General features: G+C 33.9%; 2 protein-coding genes across 3 annotated transcripts; one reads left to right on the top strand and one right to left on the bottom strand.

Moving 5' to 3' along the window:
* The first annotated feature begins 105 nt into the window (after positions 1-105).
* LOC149740618 (transmembrane protein 45B-like) lies at positions 106-3,374 on the top strand. The gene is given in 8 exon segments (XM_089872810.1): positions 106-293; positions 878-978; positions 1,376-1,546; positions 1,709-1,815; positions 1,977-2,108; positions 2,308-2,447; positions 2,809-2,855; positions 2,858-3,374. Coding segments are annotated over 8 exon segments (876 nt in total). The 5' UTR covers positions 106-201; the 3' UTR covers positions 2,944-3,374.
* LOC149740619 (putative aminopeptidase PLBD2) lies at positions 3,276-9,863 on the bottom strand. 2 transcript variants are annotated; one of them, XM_089872799.1, is made up of 13 exons: positions 9,625-9,863; positions 8,666-8,793; positions 8,129-8,256; positions 7,661-7,758; positions 7,136-7,185; positions 6,425-6,601; positions 6,202-6,293; positions 5,885-6,048; positions 5,524-5,622; positions 5,033-5,104; positions 4,559-4,708; positions 4,126-4,308; positions 3,276-3,564 (listed from the first exon to the last, which is right to left on the bottom strand). In XM_089872799.1, the coding sequence occupies exons 1-13, from the start codon at positions 9,825-9,827 to the stop codon at positions 3,369-3,371; spliced, it is 1,740 nt and encodes a 579-aa protein (XP_089728925.1). In that variant the 5' UTR covers positions 9,828-9,863; the 3' UTR covers positions 3,276-3,368. The 2 variants fall into 2 exon arrangements, with proteins under 2 accessions (XP_089728925.1, XP_089728926.1); XM_089872800.1 differs by lacking the exon at positions 9,625-9,863 and adding an exon at positions 8,957-9,161.
* Between the last annotated feature and the right edge of the window lie 2,854 nt (positions 9,864-12,717).

A 12,717-nucleotide genomic window follows, 5' to 3' on the forward strand; every position in this document is an offset into this window, starting at 1 on the left:
AACCTTCATTCAATAATATTCCCCAAAAAAACAAGCCCGGTAATTAGAATTACTACTCCATTCATTTTGTTTTGTTTACACCTCTACCTCCGAAAGTGGTAGCATTGATGAATACTATAATCATGGATATCGTATATATAACTCATACGATTTCGTTCTAATGGATGAATGTGTAGTATCGAATTACCGCAACATAATTAAATGGGAACTTTCGGAGGCCATGTCCTTCCCGGCTCTTTCTTTCTTTGCTTTGGTTTCTGGTACACTTTAAAATATATCTGGAACTTTCTCAGGTACGATGTATATACATACGTTAATGAATGAATGAATGTAACTTACTTTATCCTCGCGTGACCGGAAAACGACAGTCGTTATCACACGGGTTTAACACCTCGTGCCAGCTCACGAGTTACCATGTATGTTACTTTGTGGGTGAATATTTTTTTTAGATTTTTTTATGTATGGCTGATAATTTGGACAACCCATTAGTGACCACTGGGTTGGAGCAGTTGTCGTTAAGTGTCTTGCCCAAGGACACATACGCCCACAATGGTAGCAGCGACGAGCCTTGAACCCATTACCTAATGGTTACAGGTAGGCGCGCTAACCACTACACCACGGCGCCGGACAATGGTAATGATAAAGTTGCAAAAACTTTAAATGGTTGTAATAAACGTATAGAAAATCAATACAAAGCCTTAACATTGAGTTTTTAAAGTAAAATCAGGCTGTAAAAAAAAAGAAAAATACTGTATATATTTATTATAGTCTAAGTAAAAAAAATTAAAACAGACACAACCTTATAAACCAATCAAAAACAAATTAAACTTTAATATCCTTGGTCTAAGAAACACAAACATTGTATCTTATTTGATAGAAAGAAAACCAACAGAACAGCCCCGTTTTGTGGCTGTTGTGGAATACAATGTCATGTTATAGTGGTGGAGGGAATTATAAAGATAATTTTTACAACTTTGGGTAAATGTTCTGACGCTGGAGACATTGATTCTCAGCATGTTCAACCCAAACAATAAGCATAAATAAATTGCAAATCATTGGTAACCAAGTTGCTATAAATTAATTTCTCACAACATGATTCTACTTTCACAAGAATGGTGGAAGCTCTTCTTAATTGCTGATGCTGAAGACAAAACAATAAGCATAAATAAATTGCAAATCATTGGTAACCAAGTTGCTATGAATTAATTTCACAATGCATGATTCCAATTTCACAAGAACAGTCAAAGTTCTTCTTCATTGCAGAATACCAGCACTTAATCACTTTGTAATAAAAACAGATTTGCTATTGCACCTAGTGCTTACATTTATGAATGTAGACTTTTCTTGAGATTTTTCTAGTAGCTATTTCACACAGGCATTATACTGGAATTGTTTTTTACTGGGCCTCCGCGTGGAAGTCTGTATGAACACAATGGTGGATTCACTCATGCAAATAACTGGCAACACGCAACCATGTATTTCTTCTTTGGGATTTCAGGAGTGGCTGATATTGTATCACATACTGCACGACATGTAGTACCAGCAGGTTATTATGGAATTGGTTGTTCTACTTCTATGACTTTGCATTGACCTCTTGCACTTGAATAAGTTTAAATAAACAATCTTCTGCATTAACAGTAGACATGAATCTATCTGAATCTGTCTAAATGCACCAATAAATATATTTACATAGAATTGTAATTACCAGGATTGGATCGTTTATTTGGTGGATTGGCTTTGTTCATTGAAGGTTATTTATTCTTTTTTCATCTACACGGTCGATCACATATTGACAAAAGAGTTCATATTTTGCTGGTAATTTGTGTTTTATCAGAAATAATTTATAAATTTTATTAGTAAGACAACGCTACTAAAATATTTTAAAGTTTGCTAACCACTGGCAGTAACCAATGGATGTAAAAATAGTGGTAAACATTACCATATGTATGTGACATCCTGGCAACATTATTTAACAGGTGTTAACAGTCTGGCCATCAGCGCTGTTTGCATTTATTGAGTGCCTCGTAATGAACAAACGTAAATTACTTCATATATTTGAAATGCTGCACGCTGTGTTGCTTATCGCTCAAGGAACGTGGTTCTTGCAGGTAAGTTTTTTATGCCATCTATTTTATCATTACACAAAAGTATACAGTACTGTTTTGAAGATTATAGTGACAGAAATTGTAACACTCAAAACCCTTGCTTTTTTATGGGTCTCTTATTGCCTTCTTACCCTAAATACACTGCTGAAAAAATCTTTCCATTTCAATCTTTCTTCTGCCTTTACTTTATAAAATCCCACAGGCAGCCTATATTCTGTTCCCACCTAATGGAAATTCATTTGAAGACACACAAGTAAACCTCATGTTTATCACTCTCTTCTGGTCATGGCATATTGCTGCTGTGTTTGGATTTGTCAGTCTTGTATACTTCCTTATTTACAAGTAAGATAATGTTTTAGGTTTTTTTACTTCCTAAACTTTCTCAATAGCTGTAACATTTTCCCTAAACAAGGTTATTGCAGCATTAAATGTAATAATACTAGAGAATTGGGTTCGAGATTTCAGCATACAAACAAGACCAGCCCAGTATAAACTACAAAGGATACAACAAATTTGTTGGTCAAATACTAAATAACTTGTATATACCAAAAACATCAATGCAAGGCATTTGCTAAATTTTTGCTATAATTAAACTGAATTACCGTTAATAGCTTGAAATTTGGGCCGACGTAAAATTGTTTACAATCCTAAAACCTGAATGAACACAGTTTAGATAAGTAAGCTAACAAATTTCTATTCAAAGGTTGTTGAAAAGTAGAGGCCTACTTGATCCACAGTTTATGCAAAGTTACAAAACATGAACATTGGAACTTCACTTGGTTCATCAACTCCACTTAACGGAGCCCTACTATCCGAATGTTCCGAAGATGAATTATAACATTTCTGTGCCAAGTTTGTCGAACTGTTTTAAAGAATCTATAAACATACATTTTTACTTCAGTTCCTATCCGAATATTCATGCCATATGTGTCTACAGTAAGATTTTGTACCACTTTTTAATGTTTACCTTTTTTTACAAGTTAGAATAGATAAAACTTGAGAGGACTGTAATCCTAGTTGTAAAAAAATTAAAACTTGCTACAACTTTTTTTCTGGTTGTGTCATAGAAATCCTAATTATTATTTTTATTTTACTAGGGTTAAGAAATGTTTATTCTAAAGTTTAAATTTAAAGCATTTAAATTTATACCCATGGATAAAAAAACATAAGTTCTGTTAAAATTCCTTTATTAGTTAGGCAACACTCTCTTTGGCATCAAACAGCACAGGTAATTGTCTAAATTAAATAAAAATTGAAGACAATCTACAAGTTTAAAGATTTATGAATTTTATCCAACATTTTTAACGGGGAAAATTTGTCCCATATAATAAGGGTTGGTTTAAAATCATATTTATCTGGCATTCCTTTGTGAGAGACGTGAGAAAATGGAGATTTGCTCCAAACAAAGGGTGGTTGCTGATCATGAGTAGGTCCACACTCTGCCAGAATCTCAAAGTTTCTATTAAAGAAGTAATAAGTTATAAAAATCATATGAACACCTTGTGTCTGGCACCATAGACTTGAACCTTAAAATATATTAGGTATGGAAACAGAGTAGGTAAAAGTTAGGTGGGGGTAAGATTGAGGTTACACAATGAGATCAGGCAGTGGCTAACTAGGAGTTAACAAAAGGAGAGGTCAGCGTGTCGTAGATGCAGCCATTAATCACATAAATTTTGATGATTAATATATAAGCTACATTACCATACCCAGGTTACATGCTTTTAAATATTAAAAAACCAAACTAGACTGAAATATGTAACTTAATTTATCTCGCATGCACGGAAAAACGACAGTTGTTATTACAAGGGTATTCTGTTACACACACCCGATGCTTGCTTACAAGTTACCACATTCTAACTTTGTCAATGGTTATTTTTCTGTATGGCTGACAATTCAATAAAACAGCCCATTAGTGACAACTGCGTTGAAGCAATTACAGTTAAGTGTCTTGCCCAAAGACACATACACCCACAATGGTAGCAGCGACGAGCCATAAACCCACAAGAACATTCCTTACTTCATCATTGAGTATCCAACAACCTTTGCATCTGTAGCAACATAGTCAGCCAACCCATAAGACTTCAAAGAATACGTTCCATTCGCTGGGTTAAGGTCCCCTCTTGCAGCTATTGCCTTTGCAGCAGTGTATGGTGGGTCGCAATTACATGCAGATAGTGGATCATGCTTGTAGTTGTTGTATCTGTGAACAAATGTATTAGATGCTTATTCTCAAGTAATTTTTAATCTTTAGCGCACAGCTTTTTTCTAGTTACATAGTAACTTGTTTTAATAAATTTTAACTCAATGTAAGTTTTTGTTAACATACATATCCTGGTTAGTTTAATTTTAAGTGTGTTTTATTGATTAACATCTGTTGGTAAATAGGCAGCCCTTACTGTGTACACTTAGTTCTACATGTTAAATAAACATAGTTATATTTATTTCGTTACCTCATTAATTTAAACATTGTTTTAATGTCTTTCACACGAGTTTGGTTTCGTGCAAATATTTTTGCCCGTGTGGCTCCATGGTAAGAGAATGATTTATATATGTTGCTAATTCTGTATAGTTGACTTAGCTTATTGGTCTCTTTAAAATATCTGTAACACAAAAAAGTAATTACAGATTCTAAAATTTTACTGGTTTACCTTTCTAAGTTTAATAAAAAAACAAGCATTACCCCCAGAGATTTTTTATCTAACAACATATCCACATGTAAATGTCCTATCGTTTACATGTAAAACATAGTAACTTGGATTATTAAAAAATATTGAAATGACTTGCAACAGATTAAAGCACCATTCACTTACATATTATGTTATGCCTCAACAGCAGAATGCTAATAAAAATTAATTTTTAAAACAAAATGGCCCAATAAAAACACTAAAATAGTAAAAAAAAAGAATAATGAAATACCAACTCACGGCAAGTTATAACTTGGCCAATATGTTTGATTCACTAAATGTTCTGTGATGTCTCTGTATGTAACCAGTGTGCTGAAAAAACCAATTCTTTAAAATTATCAATATAAGAGTTACGAACAGAAAAAAAAAGTTCTGTTTTCTTTCAGAAAAAAAAAACTTTGTCTTTTATTTTTAATGTTTAACATCATGGCAGAAAATAAAGAAAAAAGATAAAGAAAAGCTATTACAAACAATCATGTATCTTTTTCGACTTAAATCAACGAGCATATTTTTATATACTCTACACTTTACATGTGTCGGTATAATTACACATCAAAAAACATACAGACTTCATGTTTGCATGTACTTATGCTGTCTTTTCATTAAATTTTTTTTCAATATTTGTACAGAAATCAGAAAAAAACAAATTAACCTATTATTATACAAGTGTAGGCTACTGTTTTTTCCTCTAAAATAAAAGAAACTAGCTATAGGCATCATAATATACTCACGGCATTTGTTCCAACAAATAAAGCAAACCACTGTCTTTGGTTGGCTGCACACCAGGTTCGAATTTGTTGTAATCCATTATCATCCACTGGTTGTTGTACCTTTATATTTTCAACTAATTATTGAAATTTATTAAAACCGCAACAAAATTTATTCCCTCATGGAAGGAAAACCTAAGTTTTATGGTGCATTATATGTGGTGGCTTCGTACACCATTTATATGTGATGGCTTCAAGTATAGAGCTTTGGTGTGATGGATTTATTGTACGACAGATTGGATAAATTATTAGTGAAGTATGTGGGAGATATTAGTTAAGTGTAGTGCCAAAAAAAAATGGCCCAGTACATTTGATTAACACTCACGTTCCGCTGTTATGGCGAGAGAACACTTCACACCATTCTTCACCATCACCAGCCATTCTATTGGCTACAACATTTCGAATCCATTCCAGAACATTCCAGTATTGTTCGCGGACAATGGTCCATAGTTTTTTATTGAAATTCGACATGCTGGTTTCCATGGTTACCTATGCAAGGGTATGTAGTGATTTTAAACTGTAGTAGTTGAATGAATGGTTGTAAATTGCGTTTTCTCTCGTACATACAGGTTTAATGAATTTCTCATTGGTTTATCCCAGCTATTGTAAAGTGTCATAGTGTTAGCACGAACCGTAACTTACCAATCCTGAGGACAAAGTATAAAAATCATTCTTAGAATAAAGTTGGCCAGGTTGGGAGGGGAAAGCCATCGTGTGACCTGGAATCTTGTTACCTGTGTTTGTATATATGTTAAATGTGCTAATTATTTGGTGGACAAGATGATTTTGCCGTGTTTGCTAAATACTTTAAAAAAAAAAACAATATAATAGTAATGCAAAACATAAACTTTAAACAGTTCCACACCTGATTTGTCTTTGAAGTTCAAGTTGTAACGTTTCATCATTCGTAACATTGAGCGATAATTTGTCCATGTGGCATGCCCCATGAAAACATCTGTGTTGTTGGGCAACAACTTCACTAAAGCTGAGCAAGATCCAGGCTTGACATCATCAGGTGAAGTTACAACTTTAATGGGGGTTCCTGGAAAGTATATGAAAACTTCAGTTACATGCTAGTCATATGGGATAATCATATTCAAATTTTGCTTATATCCCAGGTCCTTTACAAGGACCTCACCCATATAAAATAAAATAGGGTTTTCATGTGATAAGCTTTTGAAATTCAGATCACACAATTTAATACAACATCCTTGTTAATTTATCTTCTTAAAAATAATACCCAAGATCATATTATTAAAACACTAAATAGAAGGGAATCAGCAGCGAAACAATAAAACAAGCCATGGTAAGAAATATGGTAAAGAATGTTAATTTAAAACCACGGCTGTTGAACCCAACATGTAGTGAATTGCAAGGTACTTTTAACACAAAAAAAAACAGTTTACAATTTGTTTTTTTTTGCCAGTATTGCATTTGTCTTATTATCCCTCAATTTAAAGTCTAAAAAAATCATTACATATGAAATATGAAAACTTTCACCATTGGCCTACAACGTGCCAATTATTTTGATCAACTAAAATTTAGTTATGTTGATCAGTTTTAAAAATTTACCCACCCTTCATAATTGGCTGCAGAGTTTCCATGTCACCAAGTAAATTCAAATAACTGGAAAAAAATTAAATTAAAAAATTACATATGTTTATATTTTTCCCTTTTTATAATAATCACTTTTATTTGTCTCTTTGATTACTGTAGCAAAGAATAAACAATAGAAAAAAACTGAAAGACGTGATATAGCAATAAAATGAAAGATATTAAAACTTGTTTAAGGTTGAGTAGTTGCTACATTTATCAGCCAGACAACAAGCCATTTATACTTAACTAGAACCAAGATTTATGTATCTGGCTGACACAGTCAAGCAAAATATTGAAACATTAAATAATATAATATCATAAAAGAATTAGGATTATTTACAGCAGGTTGTCTTGCTTTGTGCCATATCACACTGGTGTGTTGTAACAAGGTCCCATGTGAGCTATGAAACTTTCACTAATTAAAATAACCTAAACAGACTACATGTGCTGTTACCATTCAAGTTTACTGATTTACCTATAGTGGAAATACTAATATTTTACTTACTATAATCCAAATGGTTTGAATCTGATGTTAGCATTGATGTGAGTTCGTTTATAATATCCATCAATTAACCCTTGTGCTTGAACCAACAGCAGGTGTATCTGAAATATGTTAATACTATATTAATAAAGGTCATTTTATATAGAGCATGGTGTAGTATGCTCACTGTCGAGTTAGAACTTGGATGTCTTCTTATACACCAAACACACATGGTGTATTTCTACACATAATGCTCAATGTAGAGTTATAACATGGATGTCTTCCTATACACCAGACACACATGGTGTATTTATACACCTTATGCTCACTGTCAAACCAATAGAAATGTAACTTATTTATCTTCCTGTGGTGGTGCAAGGACGGTCATTTTAACACAGGAGTTTTGTTTCATACACCTCGTGCCCATTGATGAGTTATTACGCCTATAACTTTTGTGCCACCAAATTATTGAATTATGACATCACAATAAACCTGATTCCAGTATGCAGAGTTTGGATTCCTTTTTATTTTCTTTAACATATGTTGAGTGTTCCTTGTAAGATAATATCGAAGATTGTTACAATACAAGGTACTTGATGATGGACTGCAGAAGTGACCAGCTAAAAAATGTAAAAGAAAACACTTTATTGTAACTATGTTGAAACACTTTATTGAAACTGTGTTTCTAACACTTGGTATTTTTACATATTTTTTTCTGTTTTTCACTACATATAAATTGTGCTAAACATTTAAAGAGTTAAAAACTTATATCCTAGTAACTTGCCAGAAATAGGCTTGAGGTGTATGAAACAGAGCACCCCTGTTATACTAATTCCCCACCATGTGAGGATAAACAAGTTACATTAATCCAAATGTTTATATTTTAGTTGAAACAGAGCTTTTCTCATACACAAAAGCTTTATATAGGTTATACAATAACATGAACTAATTAACTCAATATAGACAGACAGTTTAAAACTAAAGTCAAAAGACAGTCATTATAACAAATAGGTTAAAAGTTCTTCTTACGTTTATAATAATTCGTCCATCTATCTGCAATGTGTTGCTTAGTTAAGTAACCTTCCATATACCCCGCAGCGTAAGCTTGTAACTTGTTGTCTGCATTTTCATTCGTAGTTACTTCGATTTGAATCCAGCTGTAAAATTGAACGATTTAAATTAAAAGCTTAGATGCAACGCAGACACGCATTGTAACTGACATCCATTACTTTTTATTTAATTGTGTTCTAAGAACTGTTGTTTTTTATGTTTTGTAAATGCAAAAACCGTAGTAACGCAGAACTATGCCAAAGCTTTTACCTGCGATAGCCTACTAAGGGATTTTCCCAAAAAGGTTTTTCCCATTATGGCGTTTAGTGTTCTGGCGTAACCAAATTACGAATAAAATTACGGGTCACATCGGAACCTTTCAGTTTACCTTTCACTTACTCCGTATTAATTATACAGTAACGGAAAAGGCAAAACAAAAAATTTACGTTACTTCTAAAACATGATAATAATAATAAGCTCACTGCATTGTATTTAAAGCTGCCGCCACCGATGCCGAATAAAAGTTGAATGGCTATATATTATTTTGTCCGTTTGCTACAGCAATCCGTGCGCACTAATATTGCGCATTGGCAGCACAGTACAGGACCGGTAATTATACGGTGGCCCAAAACACAAATTTTCACACTACTTACAGGGGTAGGTCTTGTAAACGGTGTTTTTTTAATTGTATCGAAAGTTTTTCACACTTTTACATTTCATACAAATATAGTAGGGTGGGGGAAGATGGGACACCTTTTCATTCTATTTTCTCGTCACATTTGGTAGTAAACGAAGAACATTTAAAGAATTATTAAACCGTATGCTCATGACTCCGAAAGAACGTTGTTAATTGTTTAAAACACGATAAGAATATTTATAGGATATTATGTGCTAAAGGTGTCCCATCTTCCCCCACTCTACTATATATAGCGTCCTACCCATTTTTCATCAATGTGTTTTTATAACTCGTCCAAGCCAACATATTATTCCCACTGCTCCTGGATGATGGTAATCCCCGGTGCATTGTAATCCTGTTCCCTTCACTTTTCAAGAGGACCCATCGCTCCCACGGGAGATCGCTAGACACTCCTGATCGACTTTGACATGCGAGGAACAGAAGTAGAAATACAAACTTTAACATTTTGCCTCTATGTGCCTATCAACAAAAGAAGTACATATAGTAGGGTGGGGGAAGATGGGACACCTTTTCGTTTAGTTTTCTCTTTTCATTTGGTATAGTAAACAACGAACATTCAATGAATTATAAAACCGTATCTTCACGACTTCCACAGACCGTTGTTAATTGTTTAAAATACGATCAGGCTATTTGTTTATTATGTGTTAAAAGTGTCCCATCTTCCCCCACTCTACTATAACTTTAAATAACAATGAATAGTTATAACTGATTTATCTTTGCTAGCAGGGCAACGACATTCGTTCTAGCGCATGAGTGTTCTGTCATGTATACAACTCGTGACCTATAACAACGCTCTTCTTGAGTCGTTAAGATATGGTAATATAATTTCATCGATAAATGAGAATGAAAATATGGACCATTTTAACACTATACACCAAATTACGCCAGTGCAGAATAAGGAGAAAATTTTAAACAAGACTAAATAGACCGCAAGATAATACAGCCCATATCGTATAGAGATAATTATTCTAGTAAAGAGTATTGCTTTACTGACAACATATATATATATGGAATAAAACTATTGGCTTAAAAGACAAAGTAAAAGCTTTAAGACAGGCGCGCACCGAAGTACAGGATGTTGGGCCTACGCGACAGATCATATTACACGAGGCACTTTAACGCTTAAAACTAATTAACAACAACAAAATATTCTGCATGTATAAAACACGACAGAAATCAGTAGTTTATAAATGCAGACATAGGGCGTATAACAAACTTATATAATATATACTGAGCAGTTTCCTTATTTCCAGAGGAAAATGTTAGGCGCATTTTCCAAGATCAAAGTTGATATATTGGCAGCTGTATTTTACCAGGCATACAATTAGTAATGTTAATTAATTGTACGGCTAAAAATACCTAGAACAACGTACTCTATGCCTCACTGTATCGTACTATAGGCCCACAGTAGATGGATACCTGTTCGTAAGCTATAGGTGCTGTCAGTTGCATTAGTGCCTTGCAATGTATAAGACAAGCTGTCTTTCGGTTTATCTGGCGCTTCCGTAAATTTTCTAAGTATCAGAAACATCAAAACAATTAATTTCTTAATAAACCTTAAAAAGTATATTAGATTGAGAACGCGAGACGGATTTCAGCTGAATATACTTAAAGAATGTGTGCATGCGCCAGAAGCATACGACCGCACGGAAGCAATTAAAATACTTTAGACCAACTTAGGAAACCGCTGTGGTTCGAATGAAAATTCGCCGTGTGAAATATATATATCGATCATATTGACAACATACACTTATATGCATTAGATTCTGCATTTATCACGAAACAACACACGTTGAAAGTTAATGTTTGGTCCAAAACATAAGAAAACTATTTCGTTAAGCGAACAGAAGAGCGTAGCTCAACCATAGTAGCTAAAACACACGCTTGGAATTAAATGTACCAGAGTGGAGGAGAATGGGCCACCTTTTCATTCTATTTTCTTGTCCCATTTTGTAGTAAACAAAGAATATTTAAAGAATAATAAAACGGCATCCCTACAACTCCCGTGGAGTGTTACTATTTATTTAAAACACGATCAGGATTGGTTATTATATGTGCTAAAGTTGTCCCATCTTGCCCCACACTACTGCATGAGAAATAATATGAGCACATCCTCTCGATCTTATTGTTAGTAATGGTTTATGTATACAGTGTTAAGCATTATTGTGGTCTTATGTATGTATTGTTAAGGAAGGAGTATTTATACAGTGTATTGGTATAAAGGGCGGTATTAGAAACTGTCATGCTATTAATCCAGCTTTTCAGCCTACAATGAAGTTATAGAAAGACTTTTTGAATAAATTTAAATAAATAAATGAGTGTATAGATGCAACGTTTAATCCTCGCATAGCGGGGCAACGTCGTTTTAACACAGGTGTTCTGTTTCATGCACCTCGTGCCCGCTTGCGAGTTGCCAGCCCATATATATGTAACTTTGTTCATTCATTCTGGAAAAGGAAACTACGCTCATGTATAGAAGAACCACAGCAGGCCTACACACTTAACATGTTGCGCGTACATAGTATAACCATTCCTAGACTCGGTTACCGTATACGAGTTATAGCCAGACAAACTTTCCTTACGCTGTTGGAATCGCATATGCGATATATTATATAGACGTAGCCTACAACTAAAACGTTAGTCGAAAACTCAAGAAGTATTCTGGTACGATTGTTACAGCACCTTATCTTTATACAGAAAAGCACGAGCATAAACGTAAAGTACCTATATCGCTTTATTGAATAGCATTAAGCATAGTTTCTATAACCTTATACTATGACAGCTGTCCACTCTAAATAATGGCTGCATTGGTTTAAACACTGGGAAGAATCATTTAGGATTTCCGCCATAGGTCGTTTGGTAACTGCTCCTATTCAGAACGTATAAAGTATACAAGAGTAAAGGGAAATTTATTTTGTAATTAGATCTTGAGATGCAGGCATTACTTGAATGGATGTCTTTATTTATATCCCTGAGCGACATGCAACGACAGTCGTAAGAGAAAGGTAATTCATTAAGTAATTCATTAATAAATTCATTAACTGAAATATATATACTAGAATAATTTACGTTAAATGTAAAAGGAAGGAAACACTAGATCACAATAGACTAGAGGCAGCATAAAGCCATGAACGCTGTTTTAAATGGTCACGTATATACACGATCGTTGTCATGTCTCTATGATAAGCGAAGTTTTATACTCACAATGCTGCCACACTATTAAACTTTAATCTGGGTTCAATAGCCATACCGTACAATCTTTTTTTAAAACAGTTCGACTATGTTGACTTAATTGCGGGCACGCACGAGAGTTGACAATATCCCAATAATGTTG

This window comes from Ciona robusta, chromosome 2, assembly GCF_009617815.1.
Source record: "Ciona robusta chromosome 2, ASM961781v2".
NCBI lineage: Eukaryota > Metazoa > Chordata > Ascidiacea > Phlebobranchia > Cionidae > Ciona > Ciona robusta.